The sequence below is a fragment of the Colius striatus genome, chromosome 2, assembly GCF_028858725.1.
Source record: "Colius striatus isolate bColStr4 chromosome 2, bColStr4.1.hap1, whole genome shotgun sequence".
Classification (NCBI taxonomy): domain Eukaryota; kingdom Metazoa; phylum Chordata; class Aves; order Coliiformes; family Coliidae; genus Colius; species Colius striatus.
Genome location: NC_084760.1, coordinates 73,143,932 through 73,168,287, shown reverse-complemented (window position 1 = coordinate 73,168,287; position 24,356 = coordinate 73,143,932). Strand labels below are relative to the sequence as shown.

The following is a 24,356-nucleotide window of genomic DNA, read 5'->3' as shown; positions in this document are numbered from 1 at the left end:
AGGCTAAACAAAAGCATTGTCTTATCCAGGTGATCTCTTACTTTAAGGATAAAAAATGAAATTTTAAAATAATGAATTTTCTTCTCAAATATCATGGGAAATTCAACATTCTGATATTTGTATTGAACTAAATAGTGGAACATTAAATGTTTGTCGAGGGGCACTGTGGCTGTGGATTACCAACATGTCTTCCAGTTAGCAGTATGTATCGGGGGATTTTTTTGGTCAGTCACAGCATGACTTAAATATTATCTGAATGAACCTAACCACCTCTTCCCATCAAGTTGTCACCAAAAGTGAAGGAAACCCTTTTTATTGTGTCTTCCATCTTAGGTCAATAAGCATTAGGTCTGTAGGTCATTGATAACAATAACTACTGATGGGAGCATTTGATATCCCCTTGTATCTCATTACTGTGGTAGAGTGGAAGAAACCAGTTTTGGATTATGTCAATTTAATTTTAACTGAAAATTGAGGTGTGGCTGCCTCCTACCCAAGTACTGATTTTGACGTCTGAACCTAGCCAGAGGTCAACAGTAACTGCAAATGGAGAATTGCTTTTTGCCTGTTAGTTGGATGGTCGTTTTTTCTCCACAGAGTTGTGCTGGTTTTTGTGTTCTGGTGTGAAGTGTAAGTTACTCTGTGTAGAGCTGCATTGCTGCTTATTGTAAAGTATTTGATGTATGCAGCAGTAATGGAGTTGTCCTTTCAACTCAGGCAGTTTGTGGAATGCTTCTGCATATCTCAGACTGAAAAAGCAAAAAGGTTGACTTGAGTAACATGCTTGAGGAAGAAACATAGATAAACCGTATTGATGCTAGCTTTTTGGCACCTGTCAAGACTTGAGGCTAGAAGCATACCTAGTGAAAAGGAGAAAGTACAGAAGAAGTAATCTAAAATTATTGCAATGTGCCAGTTTTAAAAGTGAGACAGCTTGTTTTGTGAAAACATGCTAGCAAATATACCATTTTAAGAGGGGAAAGTCACATAATTTTTGACAACACATTAATCTGTCAAAGAAATTCAACTGAATGATAATGCTATTGTCAAACTTATAATAGTCTTTTGCAAACAATGGAAAGTTTGAGATTTCTGGTGTAAACTAGAGTTGGCTGGTTTACAAAATAATGCAAGTAGGAAATACTAAGAACATGTTTAATTCAACATAGTTATATGTAAAAAGCATTTATATTTTAATAATCTGATTTAATGTACACATTTGTACCAAGTACGAGAATTTAAGTCATTGCTGCTGTAGCTGACTGTCTTATTCAGTGTAATTTATAGATGACTTGTTTTTGTATGCTTGTCATACTCTTAAAATATTTTCAAAATCTGAAAAAGGTCTTTTGGCCTACTAGCACTTGATAAAAACAAAAGAAAAAAAAGAAAATTCATATTACGTTTCTGTTACACAAAGTAACACTTGATGCTGATAGTCCAATATTAAAAAAATATAGATATTTAAAAGTATGGAGAATTTGAAGGTTTTTTGTTAGAGAATTTATGCGAGACAATATTCCAGATTTTTGGTTTTTGCATTTACCATAAATACATCTCAACACTATTGAAACCCAAAAAAGTGTTTTGAGAAACAGCTAAATAGCGTTGCTGTTTGGGCTTTGATGCTATAAAGCCTTATGAAAAAGAGAAATTCAGAAAATTAGAGTAGTGTCCCTAAATGTATTCAGGATATAGATCTTGATTTTCCATTCTTGAATAGCAGGCATATTCAGAAAATAATTGATCTCCTTTGTTGTTCAGGGATGCTGATGCAACTCTTATTCTAGACAGTGTGTGTTGATATCAACCTCTATTTAATTTATTTGTTGTTCTAATTGTTATCCTTCAAGAATGAAGGGGAAGTGAGACTGATGTTGAAACTGGCAAGTTTTTCTTCTTGTTGGCTCAAAATGGCCATAATAAAGGTCAATTCTCAATTTGTCAGGATGTCAGCTAGCTCAGTATTTCTGGTTCAAGTTTTTTTAAAAGGACAAAATTTTGTCCATATGAAAATTAAGTATGTGCTGTGAACATTTCTTTTTCATGAAATGCCAAAACACATTAGTAATTTTGTGTGGATATCACAGATGCTTGGTTTGAAAACTGCGTTTATGTTTGAATAACGGTACATCTTTCTGTTATTGACTATTTTCCTCTAGATTTTTCGATGTTTTAGAGAAGAGATTATTAATGCAACAGGAAAGGGTTTAATAAACAGCAGGAGCTGAAGTGCTTTTGCATTTATACAAGATAGGACAGTGACTCACTCCAGTAGTCATAATGAAAAGTCAGGGCAGCTGGTGATTTAAACCCTAGTGAGCTTCCAGGAAACGTGTTTGTAGGTTGCGTTCAGATGCTGGGGGGAAGAAAAATCCACAGGAAGAGCCTGGGGAAAACTTTCCGTTGAGTAAACTAGTCTTCCCTGTTGCTGTAGCTGCAGAGGTACATTCTGTGTGGAGAGCTGTTCTGTGGCTTTGCCCTTCCTGGTGATTGCACCTCTCTGCTTGGAGTTACTCTGCTCAACTGAGGAACTTCTAGACCTTGTTACCGAGGCTGATTGCTGCCTTCTGCACTGTCTTAACGTCTGTGTGGTTTTCACTAGTTTCTGGCAGCACAGCTGTAAATAACTGATTGTAAACTGACCAGACTTTCTATCTGCACTGGATCATTATGGTGTCATGGACAGTGATCGGCACTTTCTCACCTTAATTCCCCAATCTGCAGGAAGCTTAATACAAACTTAGCTATGGTATAAACTGATACTCACACATAGCCTGACATGTTTTCTATTTCCCAGTTGTGACTGAAAAAATTCATTTGTCTAATGTAGGTACAGATGTGCTCAAAATGTCATTTAGCATTACTGGGAACTGTGGAAAAACAGTTAGTATAAATAAATAATCACTGTCTCACAGTATAAAGACAGCATTCATTCCAAATTCTGCATTTCTTTGAATGGGTAGGAAATATTTGACAGGGTATATAATAAAAATGGCTTTTAAAATGCTAAGGTATTATAGGAAAAAACACAGTTTTATTTAAGTTTTTGCTATGCAATAAGATTTTATCAAATATTTTGCATGATATATAATTACATATTTACATTAGATAGAAAGACACCAAATTGTGAAGACAGGTATACTTTCTAGGTTCTTTAAACACTTTTACAGTTGGCTTTGAACTGTATTGCAAATTTGTTATCATGAGATCTGAAGTAGGTAAATATTTAACAGAAGTGCTTTACATTTACTAGTGTCTACTGACTTTATCAAATAGCCTGCTGCTGCTGCTGCTTCTAATCGTGTGTTAGGTAACACTGCCCTCAGAGGGCCAAGGTAAGTAAATTCAGTCTCCAAACCACTGGCATTACTTCTGATATTTTACTTGACCTGACAGTAATCGCAGTTGTTTCTTTTAAAGGAAAAATGCTTGTGGTTTATATTTATAGATACTTATATATATTAAGTATATATAAATATACTTAATACGTATATAGATATTAATATATAAAAATATATTTATATATATATGTGGTTTATACTTTTATATAATTTTCTTTAATGCTCTTAGATAAATTCAGCTTTCCCCCCTTCTGTTTATTAAATTTTAGAATAGCGGAACTGGAGCTTGATTTAACAAGAAGGTGCCTTAAAAAGGAGGGAGAACAATATTTTACTTCTATGAAATGATGTGTAGAATCATTTGTAGAAAGATGCGAATTTTGGGTATTCTCTACTTGGAGAGGGGGTTTTTTTGTGTGTTTTTTTTGTTTGTAGTTTGGTGGGTTTTTTCCTCCTTCCCTTAAATCTCACTTAGGTCTGTGTGGCAGCTGTTGCTTCTTTTAAGGAAGCAAGTTTTTGAACTCAGGTTTCTGTTGCTTATCGGCACTGTATGTTAAAGACATTCCCTTCACACCTCTAAAACCATTTACATATTGAAAAATGTAGACGTTTTAAAAAAAGTATTTTAAAACAAAGCCATTTTAAAATACTAAGATTAATTTTAAATTACAGAATAATTTTTCAAGAATTGCTAAATTTCAATAATCTTAAGGATTACAGGTAGATTGATTAAGAATAGCAACCATCAAATATCAGGTGAAGTATATGTTTGAAGAGAGTTTGAATTCTGAGGTAAAGGAAAATAAAAATTGAACTTTTGAGTGATAGATTTGTCTAACAGGAATTTGTTGACTGCTGTATAGTTTCTCAGAAAGCACTTCTTTGTGAAGCTTCTCAGCAGTATCAAAACTATAAACATTGCATCACCAGAATAAACATTGTTTGTGAACTGTCCTGAGGGCAGGGTTCTTATTACTAGGTGTCAAAGGCAAAAAAGAAAAATCATTAAGATTGCAGTACAGAGGTGAATACAGAGCCGGCCACAAGGGTCATGTTCTAAACAAACCTTCATTAAGCATTCTTTGTTACTGTTGTTAGCCAATGTATTGTTAAATACAACGTGAATTAAAGGGTTGCATGTTATGAAGGTGCTTTATGCATGAAGATCAGATTGTGTTTTTACGTGCTCGAAGAATCTACTGTTGTGTTATTTCATCTTTTGTGCCTATTCTCTCAGTAGTTATTAAAAAAGTAGACACCAACAACCTAAAAGTGATTATATGTTTGCAGTTGGTGTGTGAATATGTATTTATTGTCTGTATATAATCTGTGAGATATATATAATCTAGTGCCACTTCTCTCAAGTAGCTTTAAAAACTTTGACTAGAATTAAAATAATGTAGGAATTACTTTGCTTTATTTGCTGTAGTGGTTGAAACTAGAAACCTTTTCTTACTGTCTAATTAATAGATCCTAAAAGAACACGCATTTCAATTTAAAAGGGTGTAAATTTAAGCAAAATAATAATTTAGCTTACATTAACTCAGCAGGAAGCAGGGTACAAACTGATTAATTCTCTCTGGCAGATCCAATGCTTTTTTAAGTACTGCAGCTCCAGGATATCTTGTTAGCCTACCTGGACTTCTCCTTTCTCATGGAATTTCTTTTTGCCTGGGTTAATGAATTTTAGATGTAAATTTCCTGCTGCTTGCTCATGTTGAGGTATTTGATAAACATGCACTCCAGATATATTTAAAATAATTTAATATTGCTCGTGCCGTAAAATACACTTTAAAAAAAACAACTGGTAAGTTAGAAGACATTTTTAAGTGTTTTTTCTTTGCAAATACTCTGCTGTTTTTTAGTATTTTTTGTATGGAGGATTTATCTTTCAAAGTAGTTCAGTAAGCACATGTCTATTAAGAAGTATGGCCTAAAATGTTTTTCTATCTTTTAGCAGATTATATAGAAAGAATGCAGTTATAAGAGAGCACCTAGAGAGCATTTTGAGAGCTATTAAACCACTTGAGCAGCTAAGTGAACTGTTCACTGATACTACTGTTTACTTTAGTCTTCAAAAGTGTTCACCCATTTGTTAATTAAATTACAAAATAAATAAAGAGCAGGTGATAAATATTCTTGTATAGGCCTTGAGGAAGGATTGGAGTATTGGTTGTTTCAAGACAAAACTAAAGTTTTTGTCTGTGTGTTTGTAAAGACATCTTGAAAAGGTAATCTGACTGTGATTCATATTAGGGAACTGTTTAGGACAAACATTATTTTTTTAAAAAGTATCTATGAAATAAATATATGGACTCTTCTGAAGCCATAGTATTTTGCAGTTGTTTTTAAATTACATGTCTCGTGTCCATCTGTAGTTTGCAGGACAGACAGAGGTACAGCTGTGTTCGTGGATAAACCAGTACTTATACATCTTTCAATATCATAGAATGGTAGGGGTTGGAAGGGACCTTTAGAGATCATCTAGTCCAACCCCCGTGCAGAAGCAGGTTCACCCAGATCAGGTCGCATAGGAACATGTCCAGGCAGGTCTTGAAGACCTCCAAGGAAGGAGATTCCACAACCCCTCTGGGCAGCCTGTTCCACTGCTCCGTCACCCATATTTATATCTTCTTATGATTAACTTTTGTCCCAAAGTTTCTAGCTCTCCTTAGCGGAACTTAGAAGTGCTAGTCATACTCTTGTAATGTTTGGGATTTTTTTTACATGCAGATTATCAATTGCATAACTTAGTATATAAAAAACCTGTTCGATTGCCTCATTAAGTGACTGTCAGTACCTAGAAGAAGCCAAATGCATTTTAAATTGTTATCCTAAGAGGAGAAGAAAGAAAGAAAGTGATCAGGGAAGTGTGCTCTGCTAAGGGCATCTGCTAGAACAGTCTCCTTTTGATCTGGAGAGTGTATATGTAAGTAGCTAAGGCTTCTGTTCTTTCTCGAAGTGGCTTATGAGTGTAGTTACTGTATCATTTCTGATTCTTAGAGCAAAGTCTGGTTATCTCCCTGTCCAGTTTATTCCTTACAAAAAGGAGGACTGTCTTTAAAACTGGGACTGTTGTATGACTGTCCTATTTTAAGCATGTTGGTATTCTCTCCATGCTGTCCTTGAACTCTTCTTCAGCAGTTTTAGGTGCTTGCATTCCAGTTATCACACATTCTGGATAAATACTAAGATCTTGATAAGTTTTTAAACCTAGTAACAGGCACTTTCTCTCGTAACAGTCATGGTCTGGTACAACCAAATAACATAAAATGTATTGGAATTGTACAGAAGATTATGATCTGCTTAACATCAAGAAAGCAGCTAAGATGTTAATATTTGTAAAACTTCTGTCAGTTGATCTGATACACAAGGTCTTGTCAACTTTTAAGTCCATGCAGATTCTAGCAAATTTGTCACTGGGCATATTTTATATGTTCTTAAAATATGAGTCATATATTTACTTCAGTCTGTGATTATTCAATTTTCAAGTATTCATCAAACTTAATTCAAGAAATGTGTTTTCTTTTTCATTTAACAACGATACAGTTTTTCACTGTTGTTGGTATTAAAATTACACATTTATTTTCCCATACTGAGCTTGTGTTTCTTCTCCAGCTTATAAATATTTCGTATCTTGTTAAAAATTATTTTTATTATTGTTTGCTTTTATGTTCACTGGGATTTGCCATAGTGAAATCAGTTTGGATTGGCAGTGTTAATAGGAATGCTCCGAGATAAACTAGCATTAGAGATCTGAGATAGAAAACTCTGAGTCAATATAAATGTAACTGGGGCTATATCTGCTATACTAGTTTTGTGGTCAAATTTAAGTAACACTTTGACTTTTTTCGATTTTCTTTCTACTTACATGAAAATATCTAGATTAAAAAATCAAGTAGTTACCCTACTATCTAGAAGCAGAAGTCTTGGGAAGACTTTTGCTGCTGAGGGCTGAAAAATGTAAGTCAGCACAAATAGCTTGGTGTTAATTTTTCTCAGTCTTTCTTCTTCATCTCCTACTCTGTACCCTGCTTAAATGCATCTAGAAAATTGGAAATGTTAACAACTCGAGTTAGATTTTTAAGCCATGGGCATCATCAAAGTACTTACAATTTGTGACGAAATTCAGAAAGGCCATTTTAACAAGTCACATGTTTCAACTTCACTGAGAGTTGATTGCTGTGATGGAAAGGTGAAAATGAGATTAATCAATTATTAGGTTAGCCTTTAATGCTGTCATACCTGTGTCAAATGGTTGTAAACTTCTTTCTCTCCTTTCAATTGTCTAAAATCTACATAACTACAGCTAACAGAATGCTGAAGTGGTAAATGGCACTGAAGGGGTGAGTTTAGTCCAGGGCCAGTGCAGCCCCTGGGCTAGTCAGTTCTGAGTATTTTGCAAATGAGAGATTCTAGGCATGGTTGGAAATTCTACATTGTTAGTGCAGTTTTTTTTTTGGGTTTTTTTTTTTTTTGGTAATATTCAGTTGTATAATTATGAAACAATGATTTATTTATAGTCATAATATGTACTTGTACATATGTTTATTCTGCAGAGTTGATAGAAATCAAAGATTGAGAAAGCTGGTCAGATGTAAACTAACCTGTGCTTGACCGAGTAATTGCACTTTAAAAATGAAATGATTTTGTGTGGCATTGTAAAGTATAAAGCTATTAAAGAGGTGTTAAAAGAGTGTATTAAAGAGTGAATAGGTGGTATTAATTAAGCTAACATGTCTTGCTGACCTGAATACCTTATAGCTTGCAGAATTTTTGTCTCAGACTAGAGTAGGGGGAAGGTGGAGGGTTTATTAGTGGATGTATGTCTTTGAAAGTAATCAGCTTCTACTTTTTTATTCCCTTTGCTTGCAGACACATTTGATAAGGATATTTTGTGTAGGTTCTCCCACTACCCTCAGTCTTCTTGTATTTGCTTAGTGTAACTTTTGAGGAAATTAATGGTTTTTGCTTTATCTCAGCAATATAACTGTTCTACCTTTTAGTAGCTTAGATTTCATTTTGTTAATAAAGTCAAGCTGAAGTGCATATTTTTGCCTGCAGTGACTTTAAAACTGTTTCTAGGTGTAAAGTTGTAGGATTTAGACGAGTACAGTGTGACAAAAAATTGAATTACAAAATATTACTATTCAATGCCTGTACCTTCTTATTCCAGAGATATCATTGTATAGACTAGCCTTACCAATGCAAATCTATTTTCTGTTTTGTTTTGGGGAGAGGGGAGTTAAAAATTTCCTTTGTAAATGGAAAATTTCTGAAAATATTTTGGTGTAATCAATGTTAGACATGGATATTATTTGATGATTTTAATAGCAAAGTTTTTTTTTTCTTTCTTTCTTTTCTACTATACTAATGGATGTTTCTTTTTCTCCTTTAGGAGAATACATAAAAAACTGGCGGCCAAGATATTTCCTGCTAAAGACAGATGGCTCTTTCATAGGCTATAAGGAGAAGCCCCAGGATGTGGATCTGCCATATCCACTCAACAACTTTTCAGTGGCGAGTATGTAGTTCCAGTATTTATTATTCTCTCAGCATATTGACAAAATATCTGCTACATATTGCTTCATGTGTAGTTCAGAATTTATTGGTAACACTGCAAGTTTGATGCCATGTGTCAGACTAGTGCACCGCTAGTCTTCTCTGCAAGATATCTTTACAAGATCATTGAAGATTTTACCATGGGTGGATTTTGAATATTTTTGGAAGTCTTAAGTTCATGTTTTATGATTTTGTGTGTGTACATCTGAAATGACTGTAGATAACAATACCATTTGACAAACGATTGTTTTAAGATTCCTGGAAAGCCTAACTTTATTCAGATCATTGACCTCTTTTCACTTTTTCAGTAGTATCTCTGAATTCATTTGAAAACTCAAATTAATTAGAAAATTATCTAGACTGTCCAATGACACAAAATCATGCTAAATTATTTTTCTCTTGGATAATCAGGTAATCACCTCTTCAGCCTGGTTAATCAGTAATTTCATGCAATCAGACAATTTGCATCTATTAGCAAAGCTACAAAGTGTGTCTCAGTTGGATAAAATAAAGACATTTTGTTTTCTTGTTTTCCAAGAATGTTTCAGAAAAAATCTGTAGTTTTTTTTTTTTTAATCTGGTAAGGAGAGATTGGTAGAAAAGTGTTTCTGAACAGAAATGAATGCATTTGAGGAGCAAAACTAGGGTGGTAAAAAGTCTCCCTGAGTGTGAGTTATGGATATCATAGCTAGAAACTTTCAAAGGAATGCTAGAAAATTTACCCAATTTCTTCCTAATTTATTAGCATACTGCAATGCAATAAGTGGTGGTGTTTAGTTTTATATAGGAGTATTAGAGCCATAAGAAGATGTGCACTTAAGGGAAGAGTTCCCTTCATCTGCATTGCTGAAGATGGAACAAATGCTACTGAGACTGAATTTACCAGTTTTCATGATAAAATTTTCTTGAGATTGACTTGCTCTTTGTATACAAAAGGAATTTGGGTATTTCATTTCATAAGAGAAGAATCTTGTGGTCCAAGATCATATTTTGTCTCACAGCTAGAGGAGGAAAACTTTGCATATTCTGACTGTGACAAAAGTCTTGCAAATGATACTGAATGTGCAAGCATTCTAAAAATATTAGAGACTCATTTCACCTTGTTGCTATTGAGCATAAAAAGCAGCAATGTCTTTAAGTTGTTCATATGAGTAGAAATTGACTAGGTCAAAGGCCATTATTCCTTAGTTATCACTCTGACTATACTAACCTACTCATTTATAGCAGGTAGTAGTTTCCTAGATACTTTTTCCCCAGTACACAGTAGAAAGAACATTTGTAGAACTAATGTAGAGGGTTTTATTCTGATTTACCATGTTCTTCATTGCATATCCTGTCTTTCCTTTGCTGCAGCAACTATAGAAGGATGACCCAAGTGATAATTCTGTTACGTGAATAAATGCATAATTAGTAATTAAATCCAGTGTGTCATAGATACTGGTGGCTTTTTTTGTTTGTTTGTTTTGATATTCAGAGTTTATTCTGATATCACGATGCTGCACCTGGACTTGTCCTTGATGGAAGTTGGAAGATTTCATTTTGTTTTTCAAAATGACACCATCACTTCCACTGCCCTCCCCCCCGCCACCCCCCAAAAACCTCTCTGCAACTAGCAAGCCCCATAGGCCTGATTCTTAGGCAATGTAAGCTAAAGAAACAAGCATGCAATATTAATGTTAGAAATCCAGTTTTGGTAAGCAAGGTGTTTTCTAGCAGGAGAAGGAGTAATTTAATCAGAAATGATTGCTGATCAGTGTAAGAATAGAGACACTCATAAAAAGAATTCCATGAAACTAAGTAAAGTATCTATGTAAAGCAAAATAGTGTGATATTACATTCTAAATTGCAAGGGACTGTAAGTTTTTAATCAGCTATGTTATCTGTCTGAAGATGAGGTCTTTGGTATGGCAAACGGAACCCCAAACAATATAGCCATATGGGTGACTCAGATCTCATGGTCAGTACCTGGTAAATGTCAGGAATGAGTCTCATGACCTCTGATCCAAGAGTCCCTTAGCTGCTGCAGTAGGTTTGTGGCCACGAGCAGTGCAACCTATTTTTCCTGTAATAGTGAAGTATGTTTTTCATAAATTACTAGCCAGGCAGATGGAGTGTGAGATCACTGTTAATACCATCTTGATTAGGTTGGCAAAGACTTAAAGATATGTCTTTACAGTCCTATCTTCATGTAATCTTTGTAGCTATCTGTAAAATGAGAGTGTGGTCTCAGTCTACTCTTTGCTCTCCAAATGATAGACATCTTTGGCTCTTGCTTATAGCTTGTTATTTAAGCAGAAAAGGCCAAGTCAGGGGTATTATTTTTGTAATACTGTTGGAGTTGAACACTGGAAATTTTGCACAGCTCTCCTTTGTATGATATTTGTTCTGTAGTTTAAAACTTTTATATCCTCTCTATCAAACTAGTGACTTCCATCATAAAGATATTTTCCCACCAGTGTTTGCTGCCTTCCACTCCTGAGATGCTAACTTGACTTTTGCAAAAGGCTCTTGCTCAGACATGGCATCATTTTTGCTAGAGTGGCTACCTGATTTTTTGCAAGATAACTTTAAATCTCACACCTGGGCGTTATTCTTCCCCTGATGTTGTGTTGTCTGCATAGTCCTTTGGGAATGATAGGAGGGAGGGAGGGAGAGAACGAAGTTATTTTACATACTGTTGATAGTGCTTCCAGTGCTAAATATGTCTTTGTTAATAACATCTTTCCCATTGGGTGATGTTTTATCATAGGATGGAGTATTCAGAGGCCATCCCTTTTCTTTGGGGTGAGCTGGGAGGAAATGTTAGGGGGAAGGCATTGGGAAGTAGATGTATAAATGGATAGATGCCTTATGTAGAGAGGGAGAACCTGAGGCAGTGCATGCATGTTTCAGCCCATTGCTGGCCACCCAAAATGCAGGGGAAATGTGTGGATCTGAAATGGAGGTGAAAGAATCTATTCCTTGGAGCATAAGTGAGTCCCTGAAGGTGAAACAGAGTTGAGTGACGGGTATGACAGTTTGGAGCTGGATGCAGCTGAGACTTGCAGAAGGATATAGGACTAGCTCCTGGACAGGGCTTCACTTTGCCTGCCTGTGGTCACTGCTCTCCCCACCTTTAGGCACACGTGAAGGGTGGCAATGAGCACCCTACACTGCATCTGTGGAGCTACTGCAAGGCTGCAGAGAACAAATTGGACAGATCTGGTGACACTGGGTAGCACATATCAATCACTCTACTTTTTGTTCTGGGGAGCTAGCCTGTTTTACAACAAATAGAGTTAAAAGTGCTATATATTTGAAACTGGCTTTTAGTTCCTTAATGCTCATGCCCTGACACTTAGACTCACCACAAAGTTGTGGTGTGATATCTCACCATACATGATGTAATTATGTTGCTGGGAAATTTGTTGTGGAAATTCAAAGCTGGTTGATACTGGTTTTCAGAAGTAAATTCAGAAATGTGAGCTTGCTTGAATTGGCTGGTCAAAATCAGTTCAACTCTTCTCAGGTAAGAGACAAGCAGTTGCAAGTAATCAAGCTATTATAGCTTAAAGAGGTACTCTTGATTGACTGAGTCACAGTAACTGAGTAGGTGTGCATTCCTAGCCCACTTCAACTGCAAAATAAAATATGTTAATGTAAATTGCTTTTGCTTAGGCATTTATGCAGTCAGAACCAGTTTAAAAATAATTTGGATTTGATTGGTATAACTTCTCTGTACAGGCAGAGGCATGAAAAAATGTCTTGGCTTTTAAAACTCCATTATGCTTCTCTGGAACAAAATGAGTATGCTGGGTGATAGTGTGTATGCTCTCAGTGGCTCCCTCAAAAACTAACACGGCCTCACAATGCTGTTTTTAACTGGTTCAGTGTTGTGTAAGCAGAATCACTGTTGCTTTGTGTAAACCATTTTGGTCTTTGATTGTCATCGTTATTAAGGAAGGCAGAGTGGGGAAGAATTCTACCGTAGTTCTACTTAAAGAGCATTTAAGGAGCTTTACTGATTAAAAAAAATACTTCCCACATATGCAAAGAGTATGTAGGTAATCACATAGCATATTTGGGATGAAGTATCTCAAAGAATTGGCCCTTTGCCTTCATTTTGATCTTTATATGGGGAATAATTGGGAAGAGATGTATCCCTTCACGGTAGCCTTTGAGCTTTGGCCAAAAATGATGTCACCTGGAATTTCTTTCCTATCTTGAAAGATAGTGCTTTCTAAGCACTCTCTGAAAAGAAAAAGTGAATTTTAGTTAGTTGTGTGAAGGTAACCTTTTATAACCTTTATTTTATTTTTTTTCCCCAGCTGAAATGATTATTGCTGAACAAAGTTTCATTATTTTTCGGGTTTAAAAATCTTCAAAACATGAGAATTGAAATGTTTCAGGGTAATGATATTAGGGCTACAAAGAATTTTGAAGACACTTTCTAAACAAATGGGTAGGAAAAAAAAATTATGTATGCTTTAAGTGAGATTAAATCATGCATCAAAGTACTTTTGCGTTAGACATGGCCTTGTGTACAACTTCACAATTAACTTTTTCATAAGGTTGAAGTTTAAAATCCCAGGTTTTTTTGATTGTGACAACACTGGATGACATGAACCTGTATCTGTAGATACTTATAATTACAGTATAGATTTTATTCCAAAATAATAACGGTACAATTAAATAAGTAGTGTTCATTCAACTCTGAAAATACGTGTGGGTAGGAAAAAAGCAATGTATCTGTAATGTACTGCATATGCAAACCTATCTATGGAGATTCAAACTCAAATCTAATGTTATTGTCTCTGTCAGATGGGGAAATGTTTAGCTTTTTGGAAAACTGGACCAATATCTTTCCTCAGGAGGCTTTCATATTACTTTATAAATGGTTTCTAGGCTATATAGTTGTTAATCTGTCATTTGACTTAGAAGATTGTATTCATTTGTTGGCTTGGGTCATGAACGAAAATTAGTTCTTTGGTCTCATCCTTCCATTTTAATGGACAGTGCTTTCTCAGACACCAATATAGCATACTGTAATTTTCAAGTATCTCTAAATAGGGCCTGGTATAAGCATGGCAGGTCAAAATTTAGTCAAGTCTGAGAGTTTTTATGTTGGTGTGTTACATAAGTAAAAATTGAGGTGTTTGCACAACAGAGAAACATGTACAGTTTTACTGTCTTTCAGGAAAACAAACTAAACCCCAAGCAAAACCCACCAACACCATACAAAAATCTATTTTCATTCTCCCTCTTTACATGAAGGTGCAAATGGCAAACTACTTGTAATGACAGAAAGACACAGATGCCACTTCAGCACTTTTTTGGTTATTGAAAAGATTTCCCAGTATGATTAAGTGCATCAAAGATGATATTTTTCATCTTCAAGGAATAGAATTAATTTTTTTTGTATTTATTATACGGTCATATATATGTTGTCATATCATGAAAACACATATAAGTATTTGTCATGAGCCAAGCCCCACAGAAGTGGGATTTCTACCCGTACAGAACAAAAAGTCAGACCCTGCTCCAAAATACTAAAATTCCAAATATAAAACAAGAGACAGCAGATGGATGCAAACAGATGGGGGGAGTATGAGAAAACAATGAGACAGTATTAGCCTGTAGTACAGGCAGTGGTCTCAGCTCATCAACAACTAATCCATTGTCAAGTTTAGATTTTTACTCTCTTCTTTCTTTTCTCTTTCCCTATTTTCCTCCATCCTGTTTTTCAAGACATAGTGAAGGAGAGTTTTAAGGAGGATTTAAAAGAGAACTAGTATGGCAAGCAGAGAGAAATTATAAATGCTTATGAGAAATGGTGCTGAAATTGTAACAGTAGAAGTATGAGTGCCATTTTGGTAGTGAATAAAGAGTGATACCAACCAAGGATGAAAGTGGGCTGTGGGGATTGACCATGTTGAAAAGCTACTTGTATTTGGTGTCATAGATCTGAGGAATGCAAAGAGAAGAGTGATACGATCAAAGGAATAGTGGAAAAAGATGATCTGTTGAACAGTTTTGAGGATGACAGTTTTAGGGGAGGACTGTGTTTTTTGGGAACAAAGAAGGATATTAAATTGTTCACATATATCTCTACGTGAACAATCTTCTTTTAGGGTCATATACCTCAGAGAGAAAATACAGTGAGAAAGCACAGAGCTTTTTGGAAAGCTTCAGAAAAGCAGGTTTCCTGTAGGGAGTAAGTAAACAAGTGGGAAGATCAAGAGATGAGCAAGCTAAAGGAGATGTGTGTGGATATGCATATATTGGTACAGCTGTGTAAAAGCCATGGCTTTTCATATGTGTATGAGCAAAAGCACGTGTATCTGCCTCACTGCTGTGAAAATGCTTTATTAATTCTTTTACTTGTCTACCAAAAAATGTCATCAGAGAAAAGTGTGAATTTGGAGTGTAGAGTAGCAGTAATGGAAGAAGGTAGTTGTAAGCAGGGTGTTCATTAAATTTTGAAATGAGAAAGAAAATATATGAGTAGCAAAGGAGCAAGCAAATGTTGGGACAGAATTGTTTATCTTGTGAAGGAAAGATCAAGTTAAGAGTAAGAAATCATGGTTAAATTACAATACAAATACATATATAGATAGATAACCTCTGTACATTCATATCATTCTGTATATATTTAAAAGTGCATATATTTTAAACAATACAAGCAGTGGTTTTGATACTATTTCATTTATGTCGTATGATACGCATGGGAAGTCATCTTTTGTGCTAAAACTCATCTTGTATTAGAAATAATTTCTTAAATATGCAACCTTCTGTTCTTTTTTTTAGTGCATTTTTTTATGGCTGACTGTATGTTTAGTATTCTTGTCTAGCCATATCAACAAAAATGACACTGAAGTGAAAGCGTCCGTGTATGGAATAAAACGGTATTAGTGTTCTTTCTATTTTTAACTAATGTATTTAAGAAAAGAACGCTGGTGATTATATGGTTAAAGTTATAGAATTCAAACTTTAAACTTTTTAATAAAATCTGAACAGATGATCTGTGCTTTTTTTTTTTTTTTTTTTTTTTTTTTTGGAACTGGCAGGTTTCAGGCCCTCTAATTGGCTTCCCAGCTTTGCAGAGTAATTACAGCTTCAAGCAAACTTTGTCATCTGTGGTTCAGAATGGTGTAAAGTAAACAGAACGTTTTGAAATACAGTTTGTAGTTAAAGTTGCTCTGGAGATTTTAACTAGCATAACTACTTAATTTAGATAGTAGCAGTTATTTGAAAAAGATAGTCTAACATTTTAGAATTGTCAGATTGATTGTGGATATGGAGACAAAATTTAACCTCTGCTATGTGCCTGCTATTTTTTTTTTGAGGTGTGTTTTTTTTTTAAGAGAAGTTCATTAATTGAGACACATTCATTGCATTTCTTTATACTGTTTTTATTTAATTTTTTTCCGTTTTCCATATAGATGCAAAAAATGGTCAAATGAGTGCTACACACTTGTTGGAACACAGTTGTTGGTTTCTCTTACTGATTTTGTATTTTGCTGCTTTGAACAAGTGTTCTCCCCCAAGGTTTTTCATCCTCCCTAATATTAAAGAGAAAAAAAAAACCCTCATGACTGATGTTAAATTTCAGCAAGGCAGAAAACTTTAGGATGAAAATGTGTAATTCCAAGTTGTACATGGCTAGCATACAAGAACACAAAGTTGAGTCTGTCTGTTTACTGGCTTACTCATCTTTTTGAATGATAATTTAGACTTCCAACTGTTTTGAGTTGAGATTCAGCCCTTTAATTACATATGTTTATGTATAGTAGCAAACTTGAAGACATTATGTTAGAGTGTTCTCTACTCTTGGTAATGACCCAAGTATCACTCGAGCATTTGGAGCCAGCTCTCAGTAGCCAGTTTGACTCGTTCCTCTGTGCTTTTGTAGTTTCCAAACTATTCCCCCTTCCTAAAACTACTACAGTTTTAACAGTCATTAGTAGAAAAATATTTTGGTAATTAGTGATAACTGTGTATTACAACACTTATTAATCTTAATAGACTTTTTTTTCCCCCTAGATGTAGGTGAAAGATATTAATAAACAAGTTTTTATCCATGTTGCAATAATGACAGGAATATTCTTATCTCATACATTTGTATACAGCAGGGCATGAGGCATGGATGTGCTAAATATCAGCAGACTTCAGTTACTTTTACCTACTTGAGAAAGATGGGTAACACACCACCTTTAGAAATACATTGGACCTCCACTTCTTTCCTTTTGCTTCAGAAGGGAAGAATACGAACATATTCAGTCTTAGCCTTCTACAAGGAAATAAAATATTTAGCCACTTTAACAGACTATTTAAAAAGCTTATTAGATTTTGTTTTTCAAGCTAATTGTTTTTATTTTTCAAGATAATCCTTCAGTGATAGCCAAATAGCATTTTTTGGCTTTTGTTGGTTTCAGTGCCATATTCAATTGCGAAGGAATTTTTTTATTAACTTTAATTGATTTAATTTATCATCTCTAATGAAAACTCAGAGAGTAAATGCTCTTCAGTAGTTACAGAGCTTACTGTATGTATTGATATGTTTTGTTCTTGTTAATAATGCACATGTTCACTTTGAGTACTGTCTGAAGAATTTAATGTAGATAGTACCAATAATGCATCTATATATTAGAGAAAGATTTTTCATAATGTGCATATGAATATGTATATTTATTATACTATATGTAGTATACTGTATATATAGGTAAGGACCATATTATAGATACGGATAGCATTTGGACATAGACAGACTTAATTCTATTATTTTCAATTTTTATGTTCTTGAATTGGCAAACTTAAATTAATGCCATTTTAATGTATTCAGGTTTTTGTATGTAATTGCAATCAGAAAATGAATGGTGAAATTAAAAGACTTTGATTCCATTACAAGCACTGGAGAGGATGTGCTTTTAATTGGTACAGACTTTTCTGCAGGTTTGACTCTGTACCTTTGAACCTTTAGTTTGTCTGGACACAGTTACCTGGCATTTCTATCCCTGTCAGTTTCTTTTACCTTCCTTCTGCTAAACTAGCCAACTAGTTTAGCTATACTCTACCTATCCTGCAAGATTTTCTTTCTCAAACAGATTTGAGTAATTTTCTTGTCCTGTTTCACTCTTCTCCCTTTATTCCCTTGTCTTTTGTTCCTGACATCTCTTCTGTAAATAACTTGCTGCATGCCATCTTTCTGTACTAGATTTTGCTTCACCGAGGTGGTTTCTTTTTCATATTGTCTAAGGAACAGGATAAGGCATTATTGAATACAGGAGAAAAAACTTGCCATTTAGCAGATGTAGAGACCAGAGATAGCTGTAGCCTCTGGACTGTACTCTGTGCATAGATTTTCAGTGATTTTTTGCTTTAGTAATTGTTACTGTAAATTTTTTACCCTCCTCCCAATGCACTCTTATCCCTCCCATATGTAGTGTGGCGAGATGCCTTACATTTTTGCAGGAATACTAAAAGAATATCAAAGGTATTGATTTGCCAAGTTTTAAGTCTCGTCTCCAAAAAGTAGTATTTTCCAGCAGTGTGCAGCTTTAGGCAGACACCTAGCAAAGAAAATTCTAGCCTACATGATTGAAGTATGATAGGATTAAAGATGAGAGAATGGTTTTGCCAGGAGTAAGATGAGGTAATCTTAGAGCAGATAATGCATCTAGTCTCTTCTGTGACAAAAGTAGTAGCTCATCACCTTCTGTCGAGGTACAGCTGATGAACTTAAGAAAACTGATACCTGTTAGCCCTAGCCTCACCGTCAGCATGATCATAATGTCAACTTGAACCACATCCCTGAGGATGGGGATGTCTTTGATTTCATGAGTAATATTTGCATTCAGCTGCAAGACTAGTTAAATATCCTAAGCAGCAGCATCATGCTTTGCAAGTTCCTGTCATCTGCATCTGTCATCCTTGTTTCTCTTCTAGCTTTTGTGTTAAATTCCTTATTCCTGTGTCCATCCTACTGTAGCTCTTTCCTCTAAGTATTAAAGACTTAGCTGAGTTTATAAAAGCAAGGAGGATTGGATTACCTGTTATCTTTTGAGTCTCCACAGTGTATGCTGGTTTGTTAAATGTAATGTCATCTCCTTGACCAGTGAGCAGTGTGGTACAAAATAATTTACAGATGTATGTTGAATATATAAGTTTGTGCATCAAGGAATGCACACCTTCACAGTGCAACATTTATTTTATTTCTTATACGTATGCCTGTCAAACCTCTGAGGTGTTCTGCTAAGCTGCAGGAAAAAGCCCTGTCAACAGACATATCTACTTCCTCTCTTCTTTGCTTTTTCAAATTAAAAAATGCAGTGTATATGAAAGTTCTTAAATCAAAGTGTCCTAACAAATACCCTGCTAATACCACTTCTTTCACACCTATATTAAGAATGGCCCACTACAAATAAGCCTGCTGATATTTCCCATGCCTTTATATCATGAAGACAGAGGCCATTTCTTAGAGAATCGTGTCCCAAATTGTTTAGGTGGTCAGGCATACAAATCAAGGCCTTGAACTAAGGCTTTAAGCTCATTATGAGCCAGTAATACTAAAGAGAATTGCTTTAATGTATTTTCAATATGCAACTGCATTTCAGAAGGTCAACTATGAGTATGTATGTCATAAAATTAACACTGGCAACAAAGGCATAAAAGAGAAAGCAAAACCAAGATAGAGGGTACTTATGTATGTTGAGCATTCAGAAATTTGCTGGGTCTGATGCAGTTACTTGGAGAATATTTAAAATTCATTCCCGTGAAATTGTGAATGATGGTCAAGGTTCCAAGACTCTGAATTTGTAAAGAAAAAAATATATCAAGCCAATGTAATTTATTCCTGTGAAAGAACAACATGCCTTGTCAAGTGGTACATGTCATATATCATGAGTTTTGTGAAGCACTGATGTTAACTGGAATAAATAAAATGTAATTCACTGAAAGAAAGTAGAAGGTTTAATGCTAAAGAGTAGTCAACTACATCTGTAAAAAGTGTGGGTCAGGTGGTAGGTGGAAGCTCTACCAGAAGGAAGTTACAGTGGATCGTAAGTAAACAGGAATTATGTTGCCATATTTGTTATGAATTGATTTGTGAACCGGATAAATCATTTTAGATCACACATTTGATCTGGATCAGCTTTGAACAAGTGATAGCATTCCGGAACATGAGATGTGATACAATGCTTGTGTCGATTTTGTGGTAGCTACAGGGAAACAAATTCCACTTTTAACAGAGTAACCTTAACTTCAGAAAAAAGTTTAAATATATTTGCATGAATAACAAATTCTGGTAGATCAGTGTTTTGCTTAGTGCAGTATGCTACGTCATAAAATCTAATACAGTTTCATTAAAACATTGCCTGAATTACTAGTGTTGTGGTCTTGTGACAAAGGAATAATAGGCAGTCCTACTGTACATCTAGAATTGTGTGACAAATAAGATTGTGGTTTTGAAAGCACAGCCTGTGAGGACAGGTTGGTAGAACTGATTTAGGCCAGAGAAGAGACATACAATAATGTTCAAATGTCTAAACGGGATAGCTGCTGAAAAGATTAAATAAGTGAGTCAATAGGTCAAGAAAAAATATGCTTAAATGATAGGAACAGCTGCATTAAATGTTGGGAAAAGTCTTCCAACTGTAAAAATAATGAATTTCCATATAGTTGGATGGAATAGTTTTCTTACAGAGGTTTTGAAATTACCACTTTTTGTGAATTGTAGAAAGAGCTCCGGGAAAGACTTATGAGAGATAGCATAGGTAGACCTGGTTCTGTTCTGGGGCGCAAAGGGTGCTAGACGGTTTGCTGTGGCAGCCCAACTGGGTATGGGTTTATTCTATATGTGATAATCAGACTAGTTTTAATATGTTAATTTTCTCAGATAGTATATTTTAGAGTAAATCTAATCCAGAAATGACAGTAGTGTGGATAATTGTGTCGTAGTTACCATTGAAGGGAAATGTCATATTCCTCCTGCCAGGTACAGGTGGAGAAATGTGCCTGTGGCTATTGCTATTACCTTGACATACTAGAACAATTGGAGATCTAATAGTCTTCTTACTCTTATAAGGCAGACCTAGTTTGCAAATGGAGATTGCACTCCCAGATATGGGCAACGACACAAGTTCCTCTGACTGCTTTTTTCACCTTATGATTATTACCTGCTACCTTTTGTTTAAGCTCATGATTATACTGCCATTCTGTATTTCCTTATATGCTTTGGATACATGGTGGATAGGTATACATAAGCTGTATGTATTTCATATAAGTAATTTTATTTGCTGTTCACCTGTTAAGTGGCAATCTATAAAAGAGACATTATCATGTATTTCTCTAGAATGTCAGCTAATGAAAACAGAACGACCAAAGCCAAACACATTCATTATCAGATGTCTTCAGTGGACCACTGTCATAGAGAGGACGTTCCATGTAGACACGCCAGAGGAACGGTGAGAGGGTTTTTTGTTTCTTTTGCTTTCCATGAGAAGCCTTGTCAGTCTCTACTGGGACTCCATAGCGATCAGCGCTTGGAACTGTGACATTCTGAGCACATCTGAACAGTTAGTTGAAGAATTTGTAAGTCAGCTTCTGTAGAATCTGAGCTCATATCTCGTCTAAGAGTTATTTGCAAGTAGGTGGGATGAGTGTGTTCAAATAAACCAAAACTATGCCATGATATCACAGAATCTCTGAAGTGTTAAATTTTGAACAATAGAAGCCTACATTGAAGTATTTTCCAGTCTCTGGTTAGATGGAGTGAATCTTCCCACTGTGGGCATCTGTCCTGTTGAGACTAGTACTATGATTTGGCTTTATTCATATTGTTTGTAACCAACAACTTTTTTTCTATTGTTTCTCCTTCATTAGTATAATCACTTAGATTTTTTTTTTCTTTAATTCTACACTGATGATGTTTCTCCATCCTATTTCTCTTCTGTTTGTGCAGTGTGATACTTCCTAATACATTCAGTAATACCACCAGACTCCTGTATCCCTTGCTGGCTGAACACTTTGTGTGGGACTGTGGTGTGCTGATGGGCTGGGTGATGTAGCTGTGCTGGTTATCTAGCACATAAAATGGCCATGGGCTCAGCTGCCCCTGCTTGTCCGTCCATGGAAACCCTCATCAGGACCTGCCCCTCTGTGCTGCCAATGGTTTTTATGGTGTTTAATGGAATTCATTTGTCTTTTGAGGGCCTCTTTCTCAGGAGAACTTGAAATTAACCAACAGATTGGGTTTTAAGAGGACACAGACAGAGCTGAACACACGATGTGGTTTAATAAATCTTAATTATTTTCTGTGAAAATGTCTTGCAGGGAAGGGGAATACTAAAAAGTCTCTTAAATTACTATGTTAATATCAGATGTTATTGGTAGGAGATGACATTCTATGCTCCGACTTGTATATATCTGGAGCAAGCGTTTTCAAGTTTTCACTGATAAAATATTTACATCATCAAACACTGGTAACTCTTGAAACTAACTGTGTAGTCATCCTGTTTGATGCTGGTCAACCTCACAATCTCCAACACAATGCAGAATTTTGAAGGAAAATGAAGTGATTAATTTATATGTTTTCTGCTCCGTAACGTGAAAATTGAACACTGAAGCAATGTAGCATGTGAAAAATATTATAATCCAATTATTTGGATGTATTTTGTAAGGTTCTAATAGGAATGTTGGCTTGTTAATGACAGGGAAGAATGGACAGAAGCAATCCAGGCTGTAGCAGACAGACTTCAGAGACAAGAAGAGGAGAGGATGAACTGTAGTCCAACTTCACAGATAGACAATATAGGAGAGGAAGAGATGGATGCTTCAACAACTCATCATAAAAGAAAGGTAATTACATTAAAAAAAATAACTAACAAGATTAACATGTAAATAAATTTTGTAGAATGGTCTAATTGGGTAAAACAATAGACAGGGAATCATAATTCTACATACATTTCAGCGCATTACAAGCATAAAAGTACTTACTTGTTCTATTTCAATAATTCTCAACTGCTCTAGTTTTATTTAGTTTTTATACTACCTGGTACATCACTTCTGAAAAACAAAGTTCAACTATTCAGGCAAATGTTAACATCCTGCTTATTGTTTGAACGTTATTTTTGTCTTTTCCTTTTTGTTTGTTTACTCTTTTAGAAGTATGATAATAAAATATTTTCTTTAGGCTTGCCCTCTTTCTCATGCAAATAATGCCCAGTACAAATTAGATAATTTGCATGAGAAAGAGTAGCAGGATTTGGCTTTTAATAACCTCCTTTTTTGCTATCTGGGAAAATTACTCTGCTTTACTTTTCAGTGAAGTAAGAGAAAACAAGATCTTATTTTTTTGTAGTCCTTTGCTGTTAAGTACGAATATGTACATTGTTAACTATAAAGTATTGGTAGTTGTATCGCCAGAGTCAACAAGATAAACACACAGATAAGAGCATGTTTTATAGATTCAATGCCAGACAAAAACTTGATTATTATTTGATGTTTCCATTTTTTCCTGTGTTTCTATATGTATGGGCTACTCCTGAAGAATGGGTCACTCAAATGGGAGTCTTTCATTTACTATATAGGAATCTTACATCTCAAGAAAATATATTGAAATTTCCTGAGAAATAATAACCTATTCCTATTGGACTGGATTCATTCTTTCTAGTTAGATGTGAAACCTGTAGAAAACTAAGTGGAAGTCTGCTAACAGAGCAAGATAGTCTTATAGCTAATGTAACTTGAGTGCCTTTGAATGATGAATGAAATAGTGAGCATCTACCTTTTCTCAGAGCATGTTCTGTTTGTTGCACTATGTGAAGCAAGACTCATAGAAAAATCAATGGCTGTAAACTATACTCATATGAATATAACAGAAGTGTCATAGGAAATCTTAGTTCCGTCATATTCTAACTTTTCAGAACTTGAGTTTGCGGTTCTTTCATGTTGTTGCATTGAATGCAATTTTCTAACCTTTTTTCTGCTATAGAAAAAGGTATAAGTTAATTATGTACAACTGTGAGAATACTCTCACCATACATTGTCAGGTTGACATTGAACTTTTAGCCTTGTGGCATAGATGTTTAATGATTGTGCTTCAGGGTAAAATATGATAAGTGACAGAAAGACAGAAGCAGCACTCAAGATGTGTCAGTCTTTTGGAGAGGCAGTGCGATTATGTGGAAGGGATTTGGGTTTGCTCTATTAAAGATCTGAGCACTCTTCAAACCTGCATATTCTCTTAGTGAAGTACAAAACCACTACATAACAACAAGCATTTTCAAGGTGTCAATATTAATGTTGTCTAATATAAGCAGTTTATCTGGAATGTATGCTTTCCTTGTTCCCAGTGCAGTGCATTTTCCCACAAAACAAAAGGGGTTGTGGGAACAGGAGGAGGAGGAAGATCAGATTGGTTTCTGTCTTGCCTCTTACAATTTAAGAAATGTTGAAATAAGTTATTGGGACAGT

The 24,356-nt window shown here is 35.1% G+C and overlaps 1 protein-coding gene across 5 annotated transcripts in view; it reads left to right on the top strand.

The window, feature by feature from the left end:
- Positions 1–24,356, top strand: part of AKT3 (AKT serine/threonine kinase 3) — a 160,807-nt gene that overhangs the window by 75,166 nt on the left and 61,285 nt on the right. For all 5 annotated transcript variants that reach the window (XM_061991071.1, XM_061991067.1, XM_061991068.1 and 2 more), the window contains 3 exons: positions 8,743–8,868; positions 21,235–21,346; positions 22,595–22,739. In XM_061991071.1, the coding sequence (XP_061847055.1) occupies positions 8,743–8,868; positions 21,235–21,346; positions 22,595–22,739 (383 nt within the window). The remainder of the gene's footprint in view (positions 1–8,742; positions 8,869–21,234; positions 21,347–22,594; positions 22,740–24,356) is intronic.